This window comes from Ceratotherium simum, chromosome 15 (genome assembly GCF_057802395.1).
Source record: "Ceratotherium simum simum isolate JZ-2026a chromosome 15, ASM5780239v1, whole genome shotgun sequence".
Classification (NCBI taxonomy): domain Eukaryota; kingdom Metazoa; phylum Chordata; class Mammalia; order Perissodactyla; family Rhinocerotidae; genus Ceratotherium; species Ceratotherium simum.
The window spans coordinates 29907795-29933613 of record NC_141914.1 but is presented as its reverse complement, the minus strand read 5'-3'; the positions used below and the strand labels follow the sequence as shown (position 1 = coordinate 29933613).

The 25819-nt window shown below is 36.5% G+C and overlaps 1 protein-coding gene across 5 annotated transcripts in view; it reads right to left on the bottom strand.

The window, feature by feature from the left end:
- ATP13A3 (ATPase 13A3) overlaps window positions 1–25819 on the bottom strand; it is an 85236-nt gene that overhangs the window by 33795 nt on the left and 25622 nt on the right. For 4 of the 5 annotated variants that reach the window (XM_087439838.1, XM_087439837.1, XM_087439839.1 and 1 more), the window contains 18 exons: window positions 25218–25316; window positions 23243–23416; window positions 22405–22587; window positions 22047–22117; window positions 20285–20365; window positions 19031–19100; window positions 17120–17254; window positions 16584–16656; window positions 13555–13686; window positions 11962–12141; window positions 11662–11819; window positions 10736–10924; window positions 9099–9160; window positions 5567–5717; window positions 2955–3071; window positions 2333–2350; window positions 2087–2240; window positions 1871–1991 (listed from right to left, as the gene is read on the bottom strand). In XM_087439838.1, coding sequence (XP_087295964.1) covers window positions 1871–1991; window positions 2087–2240; window positions 2333–2350; window positions 2955–3071; window positions 5567–5717; window positions 9099–9160; window positions 10736–10924; window positions 11662–11819; window positions 11962–12141; window positions 13555–13686; window positions 16584–16656; window positions 17120–17254; window positions 19031–19100; window positions 20285–20365; window positions 22047–22117; window positions 22405–22587; window positions 23243–23416; window positions 25218–25268 — 2120 coding nt within the window. In that variant the 5' untranslated portion in view covers window positions 25269–25316. The remainder of the gene's footprint in view (window positions 1–1870; window positions 1992–2086; window positions 2241–2332; window positions 2351–2954; window positions 3072–5566; window positions 5718–9098; window positions 9161–10735; window positions 10925–11661; window positions 11820–11961; window positions 12142–13554; window positions 13687–16583; window positions 16657–17119; window positions 17255–19030; window positions 19101–20284; window positions 20366–22046; window positions 22118–22404; window positions 22588–23242; window positions 23417–25217; window positions 25317–25819) is intronic. The other variant, XM_087439840.1, reaches the window with a different exon arrangement.

Genomic DNA, 25819 nt, shown 5'->3' with positions numbered 1-25819 from the left:
TAACTCTCCTACAAATGATACAGGTCACGGAACTCTGCTCTCTAATTAATGAAAAGTACAATACTCAGTTCAAGATATAAAGGTTCAAGCTGTAAGAGAAACTCCAAAACCTGTCCCTACGAGGTAGAATGGAGACACACCGACAGTCTCGGCTGAAGGATGAGGAAGGAGAGTAGAGAGAGAGAGACAAGTTGATAGGGATGGATAGGGTATTCCAGGCAGAAGGAACAGCCTATCCAAGAGCATGTCTGAATACGGCAGACTCAAGAACTATAGGCAATTCAATTAGTCTTTAAGGGGGGAAATGGCCAAAGGTGAAGCTGTAGAAAAAGGAGCCTAATATGCCCTTCATAGGAATTTGGATGTAATATTTTATGTCAGTGGCTCCCAATCAGCACATGCATCAGATCATTTGGTTATCACCTTTTTTCTTTTAAATGTTCATACTCAGACCACATCCCCAAATATTCTGCTTTAATAGATCGAATTCCCAGTGTAGTTTTTCCTTTTAGTTATTTGGCTGTCCTCTCCACTCCTTTAGGTCTCATTCAGAAAAACAGGATTGTATTATAAACACTGTCCTACCATTTTCAGTTCGTGTGCCTGGATTAATTAACAGAAGTATTAACAGCCCATAATTTAACCACTGCCCTATTGGTGAGTATTATGTTATTTACAGTATTTAAATATAACCTCATGCACACGCAGAAAGATTTCTTTGGGTTGAATTCCTAGAACTGCACTTACTGGGTCAAATTCTACAGGCAAATTTAAATGTTGATAGGTACTAAATAAGATCTTCATGAATTTACAATAGTGTAGTAGCAACATGTTGTCAAAATTTTCTCAAAACCTCACTAACACTTGGTAATACCAATCTTTTCAATTTTGCCAACCTTAGGAGAGACGTGACGTCTCATGGTGGTTTTATTTTGTAGTTCTCCAAGAACTGAAGTGTCCTATCGTTTTCATGTGTTCACTGGCCATTTGTTATGTCCTTTTCTAATACTGATCTGTTTGTATCATTTGCTTCCTTTTTTTAACCAAATATGTGTTTTGTTTTGTTTCTTTCCTGATGTGCATCCCTGATTGTGAACTCCTCCAGCAGCTGATGGGGGGCCATTTGTAAAAATTCCAGGTGGAGACAGGTGTTAGATCCGAATGTTAAAAAGCTCTCTCTGGAGGCAGTGTGGAACACAGGTTACAGAGAGGGAAGACTGGAGAAAAGAGCTGAGTCCCTGAATTAGAAACAATGGCAATAAGGATGGAGGAAGGGAAGGCTATTGGACAGAATCAGCAGGACAACAACAAATAGTCCTTTCTGCTTAAAATGCTAGGTACACCATGAAATATTCCTAAACAAAAATCCTATCCTAAAGTCTGGGTCTATATCAGTTACAGTAAAAGTGACAATCCTTGAACATGAACCCTGTAGCTATACATGGAACTAAATGTGACGCTGGTAATGCCATCTGACTAGGGAGGAGGGGAGACAGGTACTGGTTATTGTGACTCATGATACTCTGACCAAATTAGTACTTGGTTCCAACCACTGGGCAAAAGCAAGTTGATCGTTTGGGAAAAATACACTTCTGCAGAATTATGTTTACTAAAACATACTTGTGTTCCTAGAGCATGCCTGACACATAGCAGGCACTTCATAAATATTTAACGAATGAATTGAAAATAGTTCTGAAGAGTTGTACTTTTATCTCAATACCTAAAACAAACATTGCATTGTGTATATTTGCATACATTCAATAAATATTTAATAAATACCCAACTACATACAAATTATTGTGCATGACTTACAGAAACATAAATGATGCATTACTGGAAAAACTATAGAAAAACGGTTCATTAACCTTACCTGGTAATATTCTGTACTTTATGCCAGGTCAGTTTTGCCTCCAATTTTCTGTGTGCAAGAGCAATCACACGGAACCCCTGTTTAGTATAGTCTTCTAAAACACTTTCAAAGTCAACAGGAACTTTGTAAAAGGAAAAAATAATAGTCATTGTGAGACCTGCTAATACAAGCTTACACAAATACCAAAATTTATGCAAAGCCTGGTTGTTTCCTCACCTGTCTCAGGTTTACAGAGACCGGCAATGACCTCAGGTGCTCCTTTCACATAGGCATCCATTTTCCTATCCCCCAGCACCCTTGCAACCACACTCATACGTTGCAAATCGGAAGAAAACGGGAACTGGCGAACAATTCCTATCTCATAAATAGCCTACATGATTTCAAAAGATGCACAAAGCGTTCGTTATTCTTTCAGAATGAAAACAAATACACTTAGGTAACAAGGAAACATTCTTCACTTACTGGAAGTTCAAACAGCTCCTGAAAACAAAATAAAACAAAAAGAAATAAGAAATAGTACAGATTAACTCTGTTAACATACTCAAATTTTTTAAAAAAAATTTTTCCTATACATCCACAAAACATTATTTGGAAAATAGCAAGGGACTTTCATTATTTGAAAGTCAGGTTTCAAGACTGCTTCTCTACCACCGCCCATTTTTAAAAAGTATATTCTTGAATATTTTCAAATATTCTGCTATCCTAAAAATATTAATATATTAAGTACTAAAATAAAGGGAATATATTAAAAAGTCATCTAACAATAAAGCCTTTCACATATTCTTTTTATTAAATTCTAGGAATACGGATGCAATTTGAAAGGATGAGTCACCATGTAGCTAAATCACAAGGCACTCAGCTGCTCAGTAAATAGAAGGAAAAGTAACAAGACTGAGAATTAAATCTCAATATTTTACAAAGAATGTCTGCAACACACCAGGTGTAGTTTCTGATAAATGCAGTTAAAATATTCATATCTGCATGAGAGTTAAATAAAGGACATGTGATTTCATCTTCTAGCAACATTTCACACTGAAGATTAAACGTGAGCATCAACAGTATCTAGCTTAAAATGTTTTCGCACCATTTCTTGGTTTCCTGCAGGTGTAGATTCAGGAAGCAGTTGTTTTGGAGGACGAACCACAGTAGGCATAATTCGATTATGAAGTGCTGTTTCCTCTTCAGTTGCTTCTTCCAGAATCTGAAAGGAAATGTTCAACAGGTTGCTTCACAAAAATCAATTCATTGGTTTCATTTTTAAATGAAACATTATGACTACCTTCGGTGAATGGGAAAAAAAAATCAGTGTCCAAGGAATACATGAGCACTACTAGATCATTAATAAAGTAAAACAAAATATAAACAAAGCTAGTTAAAGTCCTAGCAACCCATGGGAGAGGGGAGGCAGAGGTTAGAAGTGGGTAAAGAAATAGAGAAAAGCTTCTCTAAGTTGGCGCCTACAAACTGTTGGGTTTAGAGACTAGTTCTGCAAAAAACAGAAGGTTCTTGCAGTTCCAAAAATTTTCAGTCTGCCATCTGGGGCTTCCTTTCTGCTAAGAGGACTCAAAAGTATATGGAGCTCAGACATGGCTAATGGAATCCCTGGGGCAAGAATCCACTGAGGTACAAAGATGTGAGTTTAGTGTTTCAGCTTGAACACTGCTGGTTAAGATACTACTACCCTAACTGCTTGAAATTTAATTTAAAAACATTCCTTTTGGGGGGCCGGCCCCATGGCGTAGCGGTTAAGTGAGCTCGCTCCGCTGCTGGCGGCCCGGGTTCAGATCCCGGGAGCGAACTGATGCACTGCTTGTCAGGTCATGCTGCGGTGGCGTCCCACATAAAGTGGAGGAAGATGGGCACGGATGTTAGCTCAGGGCCAGTCTTCCTCAGCAAAAAAGAGGTGGATTGGCATGGATGTTAGCTCAGGGCTGATGTTCCTTACACACACGCACAAAAAAAACACATTGCTTTTGGTAAAAAAAAATTCACTTAAATACACATACATGAGAAACAATAAACTAATTTGGCTCTATACAAGAAAGAATCAATCAATGGGAAAATGATGGTAGCAGGCATTGTGTCCAAATAGCCAATTTTCTACAATTCTAAGACACATTTTAACATCTCTGAAATGAGGATGCATCTTACATGGTATCAACCATGTCAAATAAGAGCAGCGCCTGTTACGTGAAAACATGCTACTGATAATTTGTGGTAAGACCAAGCACCAAAGCATCCCAGAGTCAGGAAAACATGCCAGTATACAAACTTACTGATTTAACCCATTTTTTAAAAGATCCACAGACAGAACACTAAATCTACTGAAAATCTATTCAGTTGGAGAGAAGCTTTAGAGAACATCAAACATGAATCAGCCCTATTTTGCTTTATGCTCTATAAATGGAGTGGGCCTCTTCTTGGGAATTAAATTTAATGAGTATTTATTGTGAGCTTTCAAAAGATGGCAGAGCACTTCATTCATTCATCTCACTCCTCTTTCAAAATACTAGCAAAAAACAAAAAAAAAGAAATAAACCTGTAAACATAAACAGAAAGGAAAGCAAGGAGGGGGGACTTCAAAGATGAAGACAAAAGGAGAACTGAAACATACTGATGGATACAGCAATGAAGGAAACAGCAGCCCAGTCTAACACAAGATGACGTAGAGGAGAGGTGCACTTCTTATCAGCCAGGATAGCTGAGCTAAGCAAAAAAAACAAAACCAAAACCAGGGATTCATTCTCTAGAGACAGGAACTACCTGTCTGAGAGGAGAAGGGCTGCTAGGCGGGTTAGCACACCAGAGGAGAGCTCTGCTGTTGCAGCACTGTGGAGCGGAGAGGAAAGCAACCTGAAGATTAACTCTGCTCCTCTGAAACTGAAGAACACCTGCTGATGAGAGCCACCCAACACACAGCCAGCTCCCCCAGTCAGCCTTCCCCTTAATGGAGATGCTTCTCAAGAAAACAGACTAACACACATATCAGCAAGGATAAAAATCTCACTGCAGCTACCCAGACCATCAAGATGTATAATGAAAACAAAAGCATGAAGGAGAAAGACCAAGTGCAGGGAGGGGAAAAAAACTGACCGAGAGAAAATAAATAATTCAGAAAGCAGAAGGGAATTCTGAAAACAAACTATTATTGCATCTATAATAAACAAGAACTGAATGCAGTAAAATGCTAACAACCACAGAACATAATAAGCACTCAGAAATTAAAATGGTCAATGGCAAAACAAATAGAAGGAAGTTGTAAACACACACACACACACCTCTGTGTGTGTGTGTATGTGTGTGTAAGGACACAGCACGTAGGAGAGGAGGACAAAAGAACACTGAAGACATGTAGGACTACTCCATACTTTTTACCTGCACTGATGCTGAAGATCATCTACTGACTCAGGCCCACTGCCCCACGTTGCTGATAGCTGGTTTCTCTTATAAACATAAGGCAGGGGCCTGAGCAGGTCATCATCTATTAAAGGTGTTTAAATGAGTCAATTTAACTAAAACAGACTTTTTTTTTTACACAAGTAGAAATTTCTCTCCAGTGATGTATCTTTAGAAATTACATAGTTCCTTTTATGTACAAGATATACTGTCATCAAAACTAGCAGAAACAATCCTTCTGCAAGGTAACTTTTACTATAGTTTCCTAAAGTTACTTGTGCTTTAAAACATTGAACTTACCCATCCAATGGCTTCAAACATTTTCAAATCAAGGGGATCACCAGAAAGTTCTCCTTCAATTTTTGTCAGTGAATGACAAGTAGCCATACAAGCAACAAACCGAGACTTTACCAACAGTTCATTGCAAACATTTTCTTCTGGCAAAAGAAAACTAAATATAAAATGCACTGAATTAGATTCATAAATCCCAAGACTCAAGACAGTATTCTAACAATATTCAGTTTTTATAATTTTAAAAGATGGAAATAAAATGTTTACACATTTCTCCATGTATTCATTTTCACAATAGTTTTGGCATTCAAAAATATTTTCTTCCATGAAAACTATAGATGACCAAAATACAATATTACCTTAGATTCTGAATAACTAAGCCAGACATAGCAATATAGAAAATACTAGATATTAAACAGTAATTAAAACTCCTGCCTATGGACATATGGCAGATTGGAATATGTAAAAACACAAAATGAACGTGTAACATACAATCTTTTAAATGCAAAACTGAGCTCATAAGAAAGAAAGGGAAAGTTTTAAGTGTCAGAAAGAGAGAGAGAGGAAAATCAGAGGGGTGTGAACTTGCGGGGATGCCGTGAGCCCGGGGGAGAAGGAAGGAGAGGGCAGCCACCTCAGTACCGAAGGACTTGGGTTTATACCCACACTAGAACAGGAGGCAAAGTCCTGCCACATACAACGTCGGGAGGGAAACTGAAAGAATCCCTCTCGCCCAAGAAAGCCAGTGCTCTTGAAGAGCTACACCCTTAGAAAAAGAATATACTAGAAAAAACTTATCCACAGACCCAAAGGCATAACTAAGAATAAGCTTATCATTTTCCCTCACCCAAAGTTCAAGAAAATAGTTAATATCTACATAATGTTTACTCTGCACTAGGCACCGTTCTAAGAACTTTAAATATATTTGACTTATTTCATCTTCACACCACAGGAAGGTGTTTTATTACCCCCATTTTATAAAGCAGAGTGGTTAAGTGACTTGTCAAGGTTACACAGCACATAAGTGGCAGAGCAAGCATTCAAACATAGGAGGACAGGTTTCAGGGCCTAAACTCTGAACCACTACACTACTCAGGATGAGGTTTGGATTTGAATATATGCTGCCACCTGGTCCACAGATCCCCAGACTTATTACAGTAACACTAATGCTTGTCTGGCACCACTGATATTGCTCTTGGCTCCCACAACACAGCCACCAAGGAGTCTCAAAGAAAAATCCTGCTACATATGAGGCCATAATTTAAAAACACACCAGGAAACAATTCTCACAAGTCAAGAGATACAACAAAGACAGAATTAGAATCTCATAAATTTGAAAAAATAGAATGGCAATCTGAAAGAATGCAAAAAAGGCATTTTTAAATTAAAGACTTAGAAAAAGAACAAGATACCATAGGGAGAGAGGGAGAGAGGCAGATTTGGAAAGAACCAAATGAAATTTTTTGTCCAATATATGGTTAGGATTCCCAGATGGAGAGAAAACAAAGAACGCAGGAAAGGCCATAAAGGAATAGAAAGAGGCTAAGAAATTTCCAGAATTTATGAAAAGCACAGATCATGGTGAAACTGCAGAAATCAAGGATAAGAAATATTTTTGAAACAACAAGGGAGAAAAGAGATTACTAGAGACTTCTCCATAGCAGTTACAAAAGGAGTCAGGAGAAATGGAGTAACACCTTCAAAGTGCTGAGAGAACATAACTGTTGACCTAGAAATCTACAGTCACACCATCACCCACGAGTGACAGCGAAACGAAGAATTACTAATGAATGTAGTTCAAGATGGCAATTTAATCCAGAGGAATGGGAAACAAGAAGCAATGGTTAGTAAAGATATTTGAAAACCTACGTAAATCTTAGCATGCAGATTGTATAAAACCAAAATCATAATCGTAAAATATTATACAACAAATACATATAAGAAGGGAGGGGAATAATCAAAGTAAAAGTATTCTACAGTCTGTGGGGTTTTTTTGGGTTAAGAAACCAATAGATACCCATGAACTTTAGACTCTAAATATGACTATTAATTATTTAAGGACAAGCAGTAAAAGATTAGAATGTATAAATTCTGAGAAAATACGAGAGAAAAATATGAAAAAATGTGTGTGTGAATTGGGGTAAGTGATGGTAGAAATCATTTCAAATATATCTGAAATCACAACAAATGAACACAATGCCACAGAAAGATTGAAAAGTAAAGAGATGGAAGATACACTAGGCAAACATTAGGCAAAAGAAAACTGGTGTGTAACTACGTAAATATTAGATGACACAGAATCTCAGGCAAGATGAATTATTAGAGATAAATAAGGTCATAATGTGACAAACTATTTACCAAGAAGATGTAACAACTCTGAAATTACATGAGCCAAACAACAGTCTCTCGAATTATATAAACCAAAATCCCGCTCACTTTTGAGAGAAAAAAATGACATAAACACAACTATAGCAGTAAAACTTTAAGCATCGAAAGACAACAAAAACAGAATAAAAGATGGGACAGATTGGTGGAATATTTTTGCAACACACAGTACTGAAAAAGATTACTATTCAGAAAATACGAAGGACTTCTAACAAATGAATAAGATAAAGACTAACAACACAACAGAAAAATTAGGACATAAACTGACAATACACAAAGAACACTAAATGACTCTCCTTCCAAAAATGTGAAAATGTGCTCAGCTTTACAAATAATGAGGAAACTGCAAGTAAAGCCACAATGAAATACCATCCATTTCGTATCTATCCATTTGGCAATAATAAGAAGTCTGACAACACCAAGTCTGGCAAGGATGTGGAGCAACAGGTCCTCAGAACCACTGAGGGCGAGAGGGCGAGCTAGTGCCTCACTCAGAGAGCAAGCAGGAAATACTACTACAGCTGCAGCCATGCGTGTGCTATATAACCCGGCACTGACACGTCTAAGACACTAGCTTACTGAAACTCAAGCACTTGCTCACAAGCAGGGTGTATAAGAATCTTAACTGCAGCACTGTTGGTGAAAGTGGAGGGGAAAGGGGGAAAAAAAAATGAAACTGTCCCTTAGTAGAAGAACAGATATTTTAGTTTAATCATAACAATGGAGTAGCAAACAGTTAAGATTAATAAATTAGATCTATACTTATCAACATGGATAAATCTTGAAAACAATATTAAGAGGCAAAAAAGCAGCAAAAACATATGTACAGTCTATCAGTCGTGTATATTTATTTATAGACAGATCTTGTTAAAGATGGATATACGTAGTGAAAATATAAAAACATGCAAAGATAATAATAAAACACAACTTCAGAATGATGGTAGGGATGGGAAAAGAGATAGATTAAGACTTCACAATATCCGTAATATTTTAAATCTTTTAAAAGATCTGAAGCAAATATGGCAAAATGTCAATGGCTTAATCTTGGTGGTGGGTACACAGCTGTCTGTTATATGAGTTTCTATAAGTTTGAATGTTTCATATATCAAAATGTTTATTAAAAATTAACTAATGATCAAATCTAGCTAACATTTACCGTGCATTTTCCACTCGTCGGATCCCCCAAAGATCTAAACCATCTTCAGTAAGAGTTCCAGTCTAAAAAAAAAAAGCACACATGTACAAAGTAGATAGTGCCTCCAAAAACAAAAATCATGAAATGCTACGCTGCATATACCCAGTGGAGTACTATACAGCTATAAAAAGGGAAACAAGGTCTCTGTACATTCTACGATAGGAGTACCTTCTAGGACAAATAGACAAGCTGAAGAAAAGGGATTAGAACACTCCTTACAGTATGGTTCCCCTATTTGTGTGTGTGTGTGTGTGGGGAGCAGGGGAGGCTGGGGTATACGTGTAGACTATATATTTATGTGCTTGCATTATTTAAAACAGTAGAACAATGCACCAATCAACCTATCAATCAATAAAGGAGCCTATATAGGAGGGAGAGATTAGGGCATAGGGAGCCAAAAAGGGAAGAGGAACAAGTTAAATGACATCAGGAGGAAGCAATCAGCCAAATTCAGGACGTAAATGACCTGGTTCCTATAAGATAACTGGGGATAAGGGGTAAGAAAAGCAACTGTTACAGATAATTGTAATCTTATTTGGATTCTGACTGAAAAAACAAATTGTAAAAATTCTGAGACATTTTTGAGAAAGGCAGAGAAATCTGAATATGAACTGGATATTAGATAATACTAAGGAATTGCTGATTTTGTTAAGTATAGTAAGCAGTGATGATGATAGTGTGGTACTGTTTTTTTTAAAACATCTTCTAGGGTGAAGTAACAGAATATCCGATGCTGCCGCCTTCAAAGTGAGGGGGTAGATGAAGTCAGATTAACAAAATATTGTTAACTGTGAAAGGTGGGTAACGGCTAAGTGAGGGCTTATTACACTTATATCTTCTCTCCACTTTTGTGTCTACTTAAGAATTTTAATCATAATGTTTCCAAAAAAGACAATCATAAGTGAAATTTTCTGAACAGATAAATATGAAATATAGTTTTGAGATATGACCCTTTTTTTTGCTTTTTACAAAATGTCTCACATTTTTTTCTTTAATAATGAAGATGCACAAAAATCAAATTCTTATCATGATCAGTTACACACAAGAGCTTGATGGAAGGTTTCTTGGTCAAGATTCAATTCTCAAAATAAAACTTTTAGGAAAACTAATTTCAGCCAAGGAAAGGAAACTCTTTGTAAGAGGCAAGGTATACTTTACACAGGCACAAAATTTGTCATTTTTACATAAAACCACAAAATCAGTGACCTCCATAATTCTGAAACATATTCAATAAAATCACAGCAAACACTAGGCATATATACTTTATAGCAATAAAATTCCAGTAAATATATCTGTATGGAGCCTATTCTGTTAAAAACACAACAGATCAGATGATCTTTGGCATAATTCTGGATCTGAATGATTAGTCATCTGCAGATTTGGGCAAATAGGCAATATCCAAAGTATTAAAAATTGAAAAAGCAGTAAGATGAAATATACAAAAATGATGCAAGTGCCAAATAAGTTGAAAAAGAGGAAAATTAGAGAAATATAAAAGAATGTGTGCAAATTAGTTGATAAAGAATCTAGAAACCATTAATCTAAATATTTAAAAACTGCAAAGTAACCTTTGAGAATGATTATGAAACTGAACCAACCTTGTCAAAGCAAACAAGATTCAGCTGTCCACAGATATTTATCCTTTGGGGACTGATACAGAAAATACCAACTTTTTTCAGTCTCCTTTGGGCGTACACAATACCAGCAGTCAGTGCAGCCGGAAGTGCAGGTGGCACAGTAATTGTGATGATATCAAGAGACTCAATAATTATTACCCCAACTTCTACCTACAAGTAACAAAAATAAATGTCAGACCACCAATATTAAATACTTACTAATCTAATGTGGGTATTTCTTCGTGAAAAAATCTATAAACCATTTCCAATTTTATATATAAGAAGTGCGTGTCCACATACATCTATTAACCATTTATAATTTTTTTCCCTTTAGAGATTCTGCAAAATAGGAAGCTCAATGAATCATCAATGGACTGCTGAATGACAGCTACTTTTAAAGGAAACTCATTTTAATAGCTCTACATACTTCACACACAACACACTTCAAAGTTCAAAAACATCTATCAGATATGGACTCTTACTACAAGCACCATACTGTGCCAGCCTCTACAGGGGACAGAAAAGAGAAATTTGACAAGGTCCCTTAGAAATACCATCAATTAAGTAATCACAAATAATTTTAATGCTGTATATCCCAGAGGTTAAAAAAAGACAAAGTAAAGCTTTTTGGTGAGTATGTGGTCACCCCTCCCTTTAAGTCACAAGAAAGCAAATAAAAGACCATCTAAACTAGAGCCGTCCAAAAGAACTTTCTGCTATGATGGAAATGTTCTATATCTGTACTTTCTAGTATAATAGCTACTAGTCTCATATGGCTTTTTTAAGGTAAAATTAATTCAAATTAATTGAAATTTTAGTTCCTGAGTCTCACTAGCCACATTTCAAACCCTCAATTGCCACATGTGATAATCAAGAATCAAACCCTATTAAGAGTCCCACATACGAACCTCATTTAAAACGTTATTGACAATAGTGTAGATAAACCCAATGCCAGCCACCGCCACGAGACACAGCAGAAACAAGTAGGCATCTCTGTAGAGTTTAAAATCGGTTGGTTTGGGATACAATATGGAACGAACGAGCTGTCCCTTGGAAGTACTAAATCCTTTAAAAAGAAAATTAAAGAAGAAAATGACCATATTTTTATAAGAAAATGAGAATTATATCCCAAAACAGAATCTCTTTTTAAACATTCAATAGGCATCAAATACGCTAAACCATGCAAGCAGAGATTAAATGATTTCTACCTGTTCTAACTACTATGGCCTTGACAAACTCTCCAGTGTAGAAACGAGTTTGAATTACAGTAGTCCCACAAAACAAAGTGTGTCGCCTATGTATTTCTGGACTATATAATTCATCTCCCGTTCCTTTTATGTCCACTGAAGGATTTGGCAAATTAGTCTTTGTCACTGGAACACTTTCTCCTTTAAAAAAAAAGAAAAATATTATAAATTAAAGCATAGAAACCAGCACCTAATATACAAATCTTGAACTGTTAAATATCCTAAATGTTATCATACTGTTTACAATGTTATTAAGAAGTCTAATGTGGATAACACAGCTTCATCATTAGCTTTTTGTCTACCAACTTCCTTACCCCAAAATATTAAATCTTGTCTCCCACAATAACTCCTGAAAGTGATCTGTGACTCAAAGGTAACCATGTGGAGAGGATCATGTCAAGTTTCAAATAAGAAGACCAGGCAGTGGCCACAGCCCCAGCACCTGTTCTCTTATCCCTAAGACCTGAACTGAAAGGCACACTGCAACCTCAAGCACACCCAGAGATGTCAAGACCTACTCCTAACCACCCCCTACACACATGTGCGTGCACTCACATGCATGCACGGATGCACACACACACGACTAGGGAACAGAAAAGGCATGTGGGCATGGGAGAGAGGACAGAGTAGGATGGCAGTTCTCTCAAACTAACAGCCAAATTCTTTTTAACATTAAAATTTAATTCCTTGTAGCATTCACACTTCTTGCTTCAAAGGTGGCAAGTATGTGGGGATATTTATGTTTGTGAGTATGTTTTAAGACAAGATTCTTAGCAATTCAAAAATGTATTATACAGGAATCACTTTCTTGCCAGATTGACTATGACAATAAAAAAAAATTCACGTGGGGGCCGGCCCCATGGTGTAGCTGTTAAGCGCGCGCACTCCGCTGCTAGCGGCCCGGGTTCAGAACCCCGGGCGCGCACCAACGCACCACTTGTCGGGCCACGCTGTGGCAGTGTCCCATATAAAGTAGAGGAAGATGGGCATGGATGTTAGCCCAGGGACAATCTTCCTCAGCAAAAAGAGGAGGACTGGCATGGATGTTAGCTCAGGGCTGATCTTCCTCACAAAAAATAAATAAAAAAAAAAATAAAAAATTCATGTGATAAAAATATATAAAGCTCTACCTCCAGATTGTGAATTTTCAAAAGGAAGTCATTTTAAAGTCTACTTCTCCCCAGTTTAAGAAAAATATAAAATCTTTATTCCCACGTTTTACACATCAAATAGGGAAGTAAATATGCTGCATTGTCTGTGGGCAATGACTTCCTTTCTCTTCTCTCACTATAAACCATGTCCTCATGTCACAAGAGTGGCCAGAAGCAGGCCAAGAAACGCAATGAACTCCAGCACAGTGATTTAGTATCGCAGCTGAGCACAATGCAGCATTTGGTCCCCTCAAAAAAAATCTTCACTATCCATCACATTTATGACATTCACAAGTGAAGGATACAAATAGCATAGCTAATTTTGAAATAGCTTGATCGGTAACTACTTAATCTTAATATTATAAACAACTCATCTTATTTTTACTTCTGTGACTGAGTTTACCTGTTAACATGCTTTCGTTTACAATGCAAGTGCCATTAATAAGCACTGCATCACAAGGCATGACTGTCCCGTTCAGTGGAATGATCATGACGTCTCCCGGCACAAGGTCTGTAGAAAAGATCTCATCTACTTCTGGAGTTAAAGACAGAAAAAGGAAAGTCTGAAAAGAATCTTCTTTAACTCGGAATAAAAATACAGCAAACAAAAGAACTATCCAAAGGCCATCTGATCTCAATAAGAAGTTGAAAACATAATGGAGTTACAGAGAAAAATCCTAATAAATGAAGAGTTTCAACAAATAAGATTATTACTCTTTAGGCTAACAAAACATGGTGTTTAAGTATGTCAGCTAGTTTGTCCCCTGACAGACCACCATCTGTACACGGGTGATGCCAAGTGCTTTCTGACCTGTAAACAGGTAGGCGGGCTTCAACACTCATTACAATGGTCCATGATAGAGCTTAGCTATCAGCCCATTCTTAGAAAAGAGACACAGAGAGCCCACACATGAGATCCCCCTGCAACAGGTAAACAAACTCAGATTTCTATAATCCCTCAGAAACAGAAGAAAGCATTGGAAATTTGAGCGTACTTTCCTTTTTTAACAGCATTTTTCACAGCATTTTTTGTCTCATTGCCACTAGTCATAACCCATAAAGTCTCACTGCCTTCTCAGTATTCCTACAATAGTCCCAATAATATTTTAGATATTATTTTAAATAAATTTATAAGTTAAACACTGTAATATTTTTATCTAGTTCATTATTTCCTTAGAAATTTATGTATTATATTCAAGTTAACTAAACACTTTTTAAAAAGATCTTCTCAAGTAAAAGAAGGTTTTTCTTGGGCCAGCCCCGGGGTATAGCGGTTAAGTGCACGCGCTCCGCTGCTGGCAGCCCGGGCTCGGATCCCAGGCATGCACTGACACACCGCTTGTCAGGCCATGCTGTGGCGGCATCCCACATAAAGTGGAGGAAGATGGGCACGGATGTTAGCTCAGGGCCAGTCTTCCTCAGCAAAAAGAGGAAGATTGGCATGGATGTTAGCTCAGGGCTGATCTTCCTCACAAAAAAAAAAAAAGTTTTTCTTTAGGATTGCCTTATATTTGGGCATTCTCTCTCCCTCCCTCTCATTCTTCCCCCTTAGGTTTAATACTATGCTCAGAAGAGTTACACGAGTTTGTAAACAAAGACAGGTGAGGAGAAAACTAGTGTTTGTGATGTTAGTCTGTAGGACAAATAATCTTTCCTTTCTAAAAAAAGGAAGAAGGAGTTTACTAAACTATGAGGAAACAACTTTTAAAGAATTCTAATGATATTTAGTACACCGTAGGTAAAACAATATTCATTTTTTAATAAGATGACTTATTTAAAAAACTTGAGTCTTTTAAAGCTTTAATGTCACTTGAAATTCCTGTTAGGTGTACCAGGAAACAAAATATCAGTGATCTGTTAGACTACACAAAGAAGCTAAGTAAGATACACACTGGATGGTGCATCTGCCCTAGTAGCATCCTCAGTGTCTTCAGCAGCAGCAGAGTGGGAAGAGGAGGAGCACCAATAAGCCAAACATCTGCGACTGCAGCTAGGAGAGGCAGATACCCCCAGCTAAAGCAGTAAGTGATCAGGAAGCACAAGGAAGGAAGCCACCTGCTGGGCCAAACTATGTTTACACCTAGATATGGTGTACTGAGCCAAGAGAATGCAGACTGATTTGATATTCTCAACAAATCAAAGTGGCCACTGCCTCCAAGGCCCACAATGCTGTGCTGCCTCCCATTTATCTCCTTCAGCACTTCAGTATCTTACCAGAAAACTAAGACATCCAAAACGTTATCCTCCTCTACAATCTTCCTTCTCCTCTAGTATTCCCTATTTAATTAAATGGCACCAATGTCCATCCCCCCAGCCTGATACTGCTCTATCACCTTGCATCCAATGAATCACCAAATCCTGTTCAATGCCCACATTTAAGTATATTTCAAACCCATCTCATTTCTCTCCATCTCCACAACCTTCACCTTGGTCCATTTCATGCCTTCAATATTACTCCCCTCTACACCAGTCTGAACATGGCAGCTAGAACGATTTTTTCAAAAAGGCAAATAAGATATCACTATTTCTGCTTAAAACCCTTCCATGGCTTTCCATTGCCTTTTGAAATGAGTCCAAATTCCTTAACATGCCTTAGAAGGCTGTTCAGCATCTAGTTGCTGCATCTGCCAAACTGAGTTTCTTTGTTATTACAATGACGGAACTCTTCTAATTTCCAGACCTTTGGGCACTTAGAACCCTCTTCTCTCCCTCTCTCACTCCCACCTTACCACCTTCTCACCTACCTCTTATCTAGCTAATACAAGCACTTCAAAATACTTTATCAAAGAAGCCATCCCTGACACCTACAGTAAATAAGCTCTAATATCTAAGTTCTCTGACCTCTCCCTATCATTGCATTTGTCACACTTGATTGTTACTGTGCATCATCTGTCTTTACAACTAGACTGAAGTTCAGTGATGGCAAGGACTATGTCCATCTTAGTAACCAGAGCCTAGTATAGTACCTGTCACATTGCAAAAAACGAAAAATACAATTTTATATAAATGAATTCGACACAAACTCAGAGATGAGTACAAATCCAAACACATATTTTTATTTCTTAAGAAATGAACGTAGGGGGCCAGCCCAGCGGCGCCATGGTTAAGTTCGCACACTCTGCTTCGGCAGCCCAGGGTTCGTGGGTTCAGATCCCAGGTGCAGACCTACACACCGCTCATCAAGCCATGCTGTGGCGGCGTCCCACATATAAAGTAGAGGAAGATGGGCACAGATGTGAGCCCAGGGCCAATCTTCCTCACCAAAAAGAGGAGGATTGGCAACAGATGTTAGCTCAGGGCTAATCTTCCTCACCAAAAAAAAAAATAGTAAGAAATGAATGTATATGTATAATACACTGGGTTTGCTTCATACATTAGTACTTAATGGATGTTTCTTAGTTTACTTTTCCAAGAGTCACCTGAAGTACTGACCTTCATTTACTCTGCAAACTGAAACTCTCACAGTACTGTGAGTTGCCACCATGTCATGCAACATAATATATTGCTGAAATAGGAAAAAAACATTTTTAACTAGCTTAAAATAAACCCACTCTACAAGATATTAGAAAGCAAGAATGCTATATAAAATAAGTTTAATACATAAATGCATATTACTCTGCCTTTAAAAATCTCAAGACTAGAAGAATATTCAATGTTTTAGCAAGACAAAATAAGAAGCACTTTAATGAGACAGCCCTAAAAACAGCAGAATCAGCCCTCCAGTATTCCAGTCTGTGATAAGCAACAATAGATCCTCATGGCCTCTAAGCAGTCAAGTAATAGTCTGACCGTAAAAGCCACCTGCATTCTCCCACATCAAAAAAAAGGGAGAAAGGGAGTACATATTCGTATAACTAAGAGAATAACTGTATCAAGTACTTACTTTATACGAAGCACTGTTCTACACACCTTACATGTTATTACAAGATACAAATGAAGCTGTGAAACCCATCATAAATTGGACTTACCTTTCTAATGGAATATAGGGAGCTTATAATCGATACTACAGACATAATCACAATGGCTAGAGCATAGTAATAGTATTCATCAGTGGTCCACAGTATAACACTGAATAGCTGGAAAATGTAAAACGGGTTGAGAACCTAAAAAACAAGATTTTTAAGTCAAGTTGAATGAGATATTTATAACCACACATATTTTTCACCTTTTCATCTAAGAAGTAACCAACAACATACTTACAGGATAAGCTCTATAGTCCCTAGGGCATATATTACTTAAAGAGAAGGACAAGACATTAGCATGGTACGTTTTTTACCATTAAAACTACTAGAATTTGGGGGCCGGCCCAGTGGCGCAAGCGGTTAAGTGTGCACGCTCTGCTGTGGCGGCCCGGAGTTTGCCGGTACCGATCCCAGGCGCGCACCGGCACACTGCTTGTCGGGCCATGCTGTGGCGGCGTCCCATATAAAGCGGAGGAGGATGGGCATGGATCTTGGTCCAGGACCAGTCTTCCTCAGCAAAAAGAGGAGGATTGGTAGATGTTAGCTCAGGGCTAATCTTCCTCACAAAAAAAAAAAAAAAAAACCCTACTAGAATTTGGCTAAATAAGCCCAATTTAACTTATCTGCGTTCATTTAGATTCATACCAAGCCCAAATATAGATTCAGCTAAAATGTGTGAATTTAGCCATTCTTCCTTCTGCTTTAGCAATAAAGTACATTTACTCCCAATAATTACAGGACTACTAAAGGATGGATCAAATGGAACAAATGCTTACTTATGAACTCCAAACACTAATTTACTTATAAGTCAAAGGTTCAGTGGAGTCCAAAGGGAAGACAAATACGAGATGATAAATTATACTGTTTTGTATTGTCTAATGAAATAATTAAGGATTTTAAAACCTGAATGAAAAAAGGAGATAAAAGAGTCCTGGCAATGAACTTTGTTTACCCAAATTTCATAGTATTTTACCACTCTCATTAAAAACCCCCCAATGTCTTAAAATTGATGCCTCTGTACTTTTCAAAGCACTTTCACATATATGGCCCCATTTTACTTCAAAATCAAATGAGATAATTAGAAAGAACTTAGTCCAATTTTATAGATAAAGGAGCAACAGAGAGGAAGGTCTTCTAAAGATCAAAGCTAATTACTGATGGAACCATATTACAAACCAAGCTTTCTAATTCCTAATCATTATACTATGCTATGTTCTAAAGCAACATTATACGGCCATTCTCGGGAACTAATGGAAAATAATCTATTATTTCTACTAAACGTATTCACCCAACACAGCTAATTCTTGATCTTTAGCCAAAAATCAGAAGGAAGACTGGAGAGCCTAACTTTGCTAGGCAAAATCACTTACTCCCTTCCTTTACATGCACAGTCCTTCATTCACACCTCCTGTATGGCACTTACAACCGAACAGTCACTACAATATCTACTGACAAGTGTTCCTCCCAGGCTAACGTGCTTTCAAGTCCCTCAGTGTCAATCATGATGTCATGTTTTGTATTCCAAACTTCTGGTACAATGTCTAATTTCCAAAAATGTACCACAAAATACCATGTGAAGAAGAAAACATAATAAACTGTTTAAAAAAATAGGGGGCAAAAAAGACAAGACAGGCGTATACATCCGTCAGATGGGGCAAAGTTTAGATGTGCAACTTTCTGAGAGTAAAAAAAATATCTACAGACAAGAAAAGCAGAAAAAATTAGACAAAATAGAAACAGCTAATTCATGCCTCAAATTATTTCTTTACCAGAGAAACGCCTTACCTTCCCAGTAAAACTATAAGCAAAGAAAAGTTAGAAACAGAAAACCAAGAATGTCTTATTACTTAAATCATGGCTTTTTTCATATTGACAAATCTATTATCACAAATGTTGAGACACGTACAATAGTCTTACCTCCTTAATTAGAAGTTTAAAAACAGAAGGCACTTTCACACTAATTTCATTTACTCCATAAAGCAATTTTCTATAACAGGAAAATATAACAATAGCATTACATTATATTATATAATAGTACAATTTGGGAAGACATTGCATTAGATAAGGCTAAAACCACAGACTGCTCTTAAATCTGGAACTTTAACATTCACGTTTCTAAATATTTGTCTTCTATCATTTACATTCTCGACCTACAGTATTTAAATCAAAGTAGTCAGTACTGGGTAACTATACTATTACCATTTTATTTCATTCTGGCTCATATCTTTTTGTGTGACAAGTATCCTTCCCACTAGTCTGTAATAACCGTGTCAGCAAAAGGCTTTCTTTTCCATCCTTAAACACAATAGGTCTCAACAATTTTGAATTGCAATTAATTTTTGCAAGAGACTAAGTAAGTAAATTTGAGGGGTCTCTTACCAGTTTTCTAATAAGAATACTGCACTTAGAATGTTTATTTCAAAACATTGTACATGTGACTTTTTAAAATAATGCTAAAGAAAAGTTGCTTAAATCCTTCCACTTAAATTCCTTATAATAGTACTTTCTATATGATACAGCAATTCTTGCCTTTTATGAAGTATTAAATCTGAATGAATGAACTTTTTCATATTCTAACCCTTTGAAAGAATATGCTACAGGAGTACAAGAAAATCTCTAAGTTAAAAATGGCATTTATCTTTAAAATATGCAATACGCTGATATATTTTTACACTTGAGCAAAGAATAACACTACAAAAAGGATTATACCTCCCAATTTACAAATTTTCATTGCAGTAAATTTGAGCTCATGCTTACAATTCCCAATAACATATTTCAGAAATTCTAAGATGCTATCAATTGTAAGACATACCATTATTTTATGTACTATCAAGAAAGATAAAAATGCTAAAGGAAGATACTCCACCCACCGTATGACACATCCCCCTTTTAGAGATGTTAAAATATGGGAAAATGTGCACCTCAGAATTGGTGAAAGACAGCATACTTTCAGGGATATCAACTTCAAAATATCAGCTTCGACATTTTTATAATTCTTAAACTGAGAGACACTCTTACCCAAATAAAATATCAGTAAGTTGTCAACTACTATATCTATAATATTTAAATACCTACTAATATGTATAACTATATAGTAAAAGGGTGGACTATATATACTACTTTATTTAGGTATTTTGATAATAGATCTAACTTTAGTTGGATAAAAATTACCTGTAGGCATGCATCCCCTTTGTCAGTCCTGCACTATGCTTTTCATAAATTGACGTACAAGAAACACCTTCATCCAGTCCCCTAAATAAATCCAAAGTTTTTACTTTAAACAAAGTTTAAAATATCCAAATTTCTTAATGCCTCATTTTTCTATATTCCTGATTTTAAAGTGTAATTTCCTTACAAATAGAAACCCTTAACAAAAATTTAGATAATGAATGAGAATTTTAAAATCTCAAATTCCTAAGATAATAATAAAAGGTCTAAGTCTCCAACGTGGCCACTTCTAAGTTATCTAATGTATCTATCACATGATAAGATGGCTCTAAATACTCATGTTTATATAATATTATTATTTTCCTTTAAGGCTGTGCCAAAGCTGTTAACAGCTAATAGTTAAACTAATAAAATTAAAGGTAAAGTATGACTAACTTAAGAATTCCAAACTAAAGATGAAAACAATTTACTTTTATCTATATAGTTTCCCCTCTTCAATTTTTTAAGCTTCACACTAAGAAATCCTATTCATTTCTTTTTCTTTCATTTCCACAAAAGCATCAACCCAAATCCTTCCCTGATCTAATACAGATTCAAGAGAGAAGTACAGAATTATATGAGACACAGGCAATGTCTAAAACCTGTAACAATTCTAACCGGATTCAACTAACATTCTACTTTTCCCTCCAAAATGTCTTAATTATGCTTATTTTAACTGACATAGAAGTCATAGAACTCTAAAGCAAACAGAATCTTAAACAACAATTTATCCTTTTCCACTTTTTTCAAATAGGAAAACTAAGCTCCATAATTAACTGCTATCATTGGGATAACTTTAAATTCTACAAGTTTCTACGGCTGGCAAGGCCACACAGCAAATATGTTTGGCATTTTTCCCCCACTGAAGTTGATGACTTTTCCAAAGGCAGCAGGGATCAGCTCCAAGTAAAAAAGAAACTTTTTAACAAAATGGCAGCTCACTGGCAGTGTTCTATAGGCAATGGTTCTTAACTAGGAATAGTCTTCAGAACTAGGCATGTGGAAATGCTCAGGTGCACTCCAGAACATTCCAATTCTTTAGTGTGTCTGAGGGAAAAATCCATGCGTGTCTATTTTAAATGTTCATAAGGTATTCGCTCTTTATAGCTAATATTAAAAATTGCTTTGGCACTCTCAAGCGATGATACTCAATGAGTGTTTATAATAATCACTTTCACAACAGCAGTAAAAATAGAATCTGAATTTAGTAATTATGTAACTTGAAGCCTCTACAAAAAATAAATTTTACGGGATTACTCCAATTTGTCCTACCCAAGACTTAACGCATTTGAAAATATCTCATCTTTATCCACATAGTAAAGTTAAATTCCTGTTTGTCTGTCACTCCATCCCTCAACTACAACTGGCTAGAACTGTCAGCAAATTAGGAGGTGACAGTTCAGATATTCCAGTAGGCTATGAGGTGTACTCAAAATTCACTTTGAGACAAACCCTCAAAGAGAAAAGAACTCAAACTCAGATTTGGGGATCATAATGCTTCAAAGTTTTCTGTAAATTTTGCCAAGGTTCAAGTTGCAGGTGGGATCTATTCTAAAATGGTTAGTGAGTATTCAAATAACACCAGGGAGTTGTTAATGAATAAGTGAATAAATGTTATGCAATAACAAACCTTCAATTTTACATAACACTGGAATGAATTCCTTTCTATCTAGAACATTTTCAAGATACTTGTAATATAATCCAAAAAAAAAACCAAAAAACTTACTTTAAGAAATCAAAATTGTGAAGAGTATCATCCCAGAAGTATCTTACACTATGGTGGGTAAAATAACGAATCTGTTGAACACAAATAAACGTTACGTCAAAAAGCATTATCATTATTTGTTAACAATCAAGTTTACTAACACAAATCTATCATATATAACACCACATACATTAAAATTAAAATGATCACATGTGACATGTCATCTGTTTCTTCTAACAATACCTAAATTGTATGTTATATAGAGACGGTATTTTATATGCATATAAATTTATCTCAAACAAAAATAACTGCAAGCACAAAATTATAGGCTGTCCATGATAGCATAAAATGTAACAACTTGATTTTAAAGAAACAATACCTGTTGCGATTGAGTCTGTGAATACTTCCTCATCTCACATCTGTTCTCTTCAGCCCGATTTTCAGCTAAATGAACAGCATGGCCATTTGAAACTTTATTGATTATAGATTTTGGACTCAAAAATGGGTGCATTTCCAAAGAAAGAAAGCGAATTTTTGCACAAAACCACCTTTTGAATTCATCCTTAGAAAAGAGAAGTGGATAAAGGTAAAAGTCAATTACATATATAGCTGCCTATAAATTTTTATTTGATTTCCATTCTTTACATATTATTTACACACCTCTAATTGAGAAAGCATCACTTCCTACTCACTAAATATTAAACCACTTCATGAAGACGCATAAATTCAAACATGAAGTGCTTTCCATTGCTCACCATTTTATAGGACGTTCTTCACTAATACAATACCCCGTAAAAAATCCTAAGTCATTTCTCAATTTACCCATCTACATACTCAGACTAGATATTAAAGCCTCTTACAAAATGCTCTCAATTAGGATTAAAAAAAAACCTGGGATGTAGCAGCATCACAGAGTAGAAAGGGAGCTAGCTGGTCTAGAGAATGAGTGATCTGGGATACAGTCCTAACTGCCTCGTGACCTTGACAGACAAGCAACACATTTCTCTGAGCATCAAAAGCTATAAAAAGAAGGGAGTGGATTTGTGATTCCTTTATACTCTTTTCACTTCAAACACAGATGATTTAGAAATACCAGGATTAGTATTCCTCATTACATCCTAGCAGCGATGTTGTCTTCTTATATTATTTTGAACAAAGTACACCACAGATATTATTTCACTCCTCAGACAATCAGCTACGTAAACACACGGACTTACAGTAGTCCTCAGCAGCACCACTTCACAGTCTCGAACTGCAGCTCTAACACAGGTCGCCTTCACCCGCCACTCAGGCAACCAGTAGAGGAGGAGAAGGAGAAAGCCACCAGTGCAAACCACGCCTAGAGAAACTATGGCAAGCTTCCAGCGACTCAAATTATAGCCATAAATCTCCTGTATGGACACAGTGATCACATAATTAAATATCAAATGACACGAGAGAAAATAAGTTCCAAAGTTCTTTGTTTTCCAGATGTGTATTACTGTCTTGTCACATAAACTGCAAATATTTTCCCAACCCATAATTGATCTTTAAATTTTGTTTCTGGCAAGCTCATTGCCAAAGTTGCCTTTTTTTTTGGTGAGGAAGATCAGCCCTGAGCTAACATCCAATGCCAATCCTCCTCTTTTTGCTGAGGAAGATCAGCCCTGGGCTAAAATCCGTGCCCATCTTCCTCTACTTTATATCAGATGCAGCCACAGCATGGCTTAACAAGCGGTGCATCGGTGCGCCCCTGGGATCCAAACCTGCAAACCCTGGGCCACCAAAGCAGAGCATGCGCACTTAACAGCTGCACCACCGGGCCAGCCCCCAAAGTTGTATTTTTAAGTAGTTAAACATGTTGTTATTTACATGTCATGGTTTTACATTTCATGTTATTCTTAGTAAGTTCTTTCCTGCTGACTTAACATATTCATATTTAGTATATTTTCCTAGAACTTTTATAATTTCATTTTTACATTTACCTTTCTAATTCATCCAGAATTTATCTTGTCATTAGGTAGGATTGTTTTTTAACAAACTTTTAATTTTGGAATAATTTTAGATTTACAGAGAAGTTACAAAAATATTAAGAGTTCTTGGGGCCAGCCCAGTGGCGTAGTGGTTAAGTTCACGTGCTCTGCTTCAGCAGCCTGGGGTTCACAGGTTCAGATCCCGGGCTCGGACCTACACACCGCTTATCAAGCCACGCTGTGGCAGACGTCCCACATTTAAAGTAGAGGAAGATGGGCACGGGTGTTAGCCCAGGGCCAATCTTCCTCAGCAGAAAGAAGAGGATTGGCAACAGATGTTAGCTCAGAGCTAATCTTCCTTACCAAAAAAAAATTAAGAGTTCTTGTAGACGCTTTGTCTATTTCTCCTAATGTTAACATCTTGGTACATTTGCCAAAATCATGAGCGTAACAGTGGTACATTACTATTAACTAAACTTAGTCTTTATTAGGATTTCACCAGTTTTTCCACTGTCTTATTTCTATTCCAGGATATAATCCAGAATATCACGTTGCATTTAGATGAGGCAGGTTTTAACCCTATTTTTTTCCCAAATGATTAGCTAATTGTCCCAATACCACTGTGACTGATCAATTTGAACTCCTGATCCAAATTATTTCAATTGTTTCAGTTACCTCCCACCCCAACAAGGGATGTCAGATTTAGCAAATGAAAATGCAGAGGGCGCAGTGAAATTTAAACTTCAAATAAAAAACTAATAATTCCTTTGTTTGTCCTATGCAATATTTCGGACATCCTTATACTAAAAATTTATTCCTTAATTATCTGAAATTCACATTTAACAGGGTATCTTATATTTTACCTGATAACTGTTTTTCTCCCTGACACACACAAAAAGAGTTGACAAGTTTTTTCATTAAGCTGATGTTAAACTTTTTTATAAATCAAAATCAGAAATCTTGTATTTGAGATTATATTTAAGCATTAGCTAACTTAACTTCTTAAACATGAAAAAACATACTTCTTTCCTCTAAGTTTTAACAGTTCACAAATGAAAGAGGAATTATACTAAAGCCAACAAACAGAAATGTTACATAATCCCAATTCAAAAACACAGTCAGGATGAGACAAGCACATTAATTTAGCTGTTTTTTTAAATGTACTTTCTACTTCTCTAGAATAATAAACTGCAGAGATAAATTCTTCACACTTTACAAGTAAATTATAAAAGCTGATCACCATTTCATCTTCTTGACCCCGGTTGATAGTCTTCCTTTCTTCTTTGTCCATATCTACAGTGGTTCCAAAGGCCCTGTGCTTCAGAACAGTTGAGGATAACTGAGAGAAAAGAGGAACAAATGTTAGGGAGTTATTTTGTATCTTAGTAGCCCCTATAACTTCATACTATCAGATTTCTTGTTGTGATACATGTATCAAGGTTTAACCATGATATTTAAGCAGTCACTAAAGAGCTAGTTGATTCTAATGACATTTTCAATAGTGTGCCAGATCTTGAACATGCATTATTTACTAAACTTGGCATATTTCATTAATTTATACTAGCAATAGCTTTGCTACAAGACACTTTAAATACTGAGAGAAACTACTAGAGAACGTTCCTTTGTCATTCCCCAGACTCAGAGAACTAGCCTAGTTTAACCATCTTGAGCTAAAAGTACTTCACATAACTCAATTTACTGCCTGAAGTCTAGTGAAGAGGCAAAGCGCCAGCAGGGAAACCAACCCAAAACCTCTCAGGGATCATCCAAGAAACATTCACCAAGCACCTAGAACACGAATGGCAATCCCTGGCCAAGAGTCAATCCCTATGGCAGGCATAC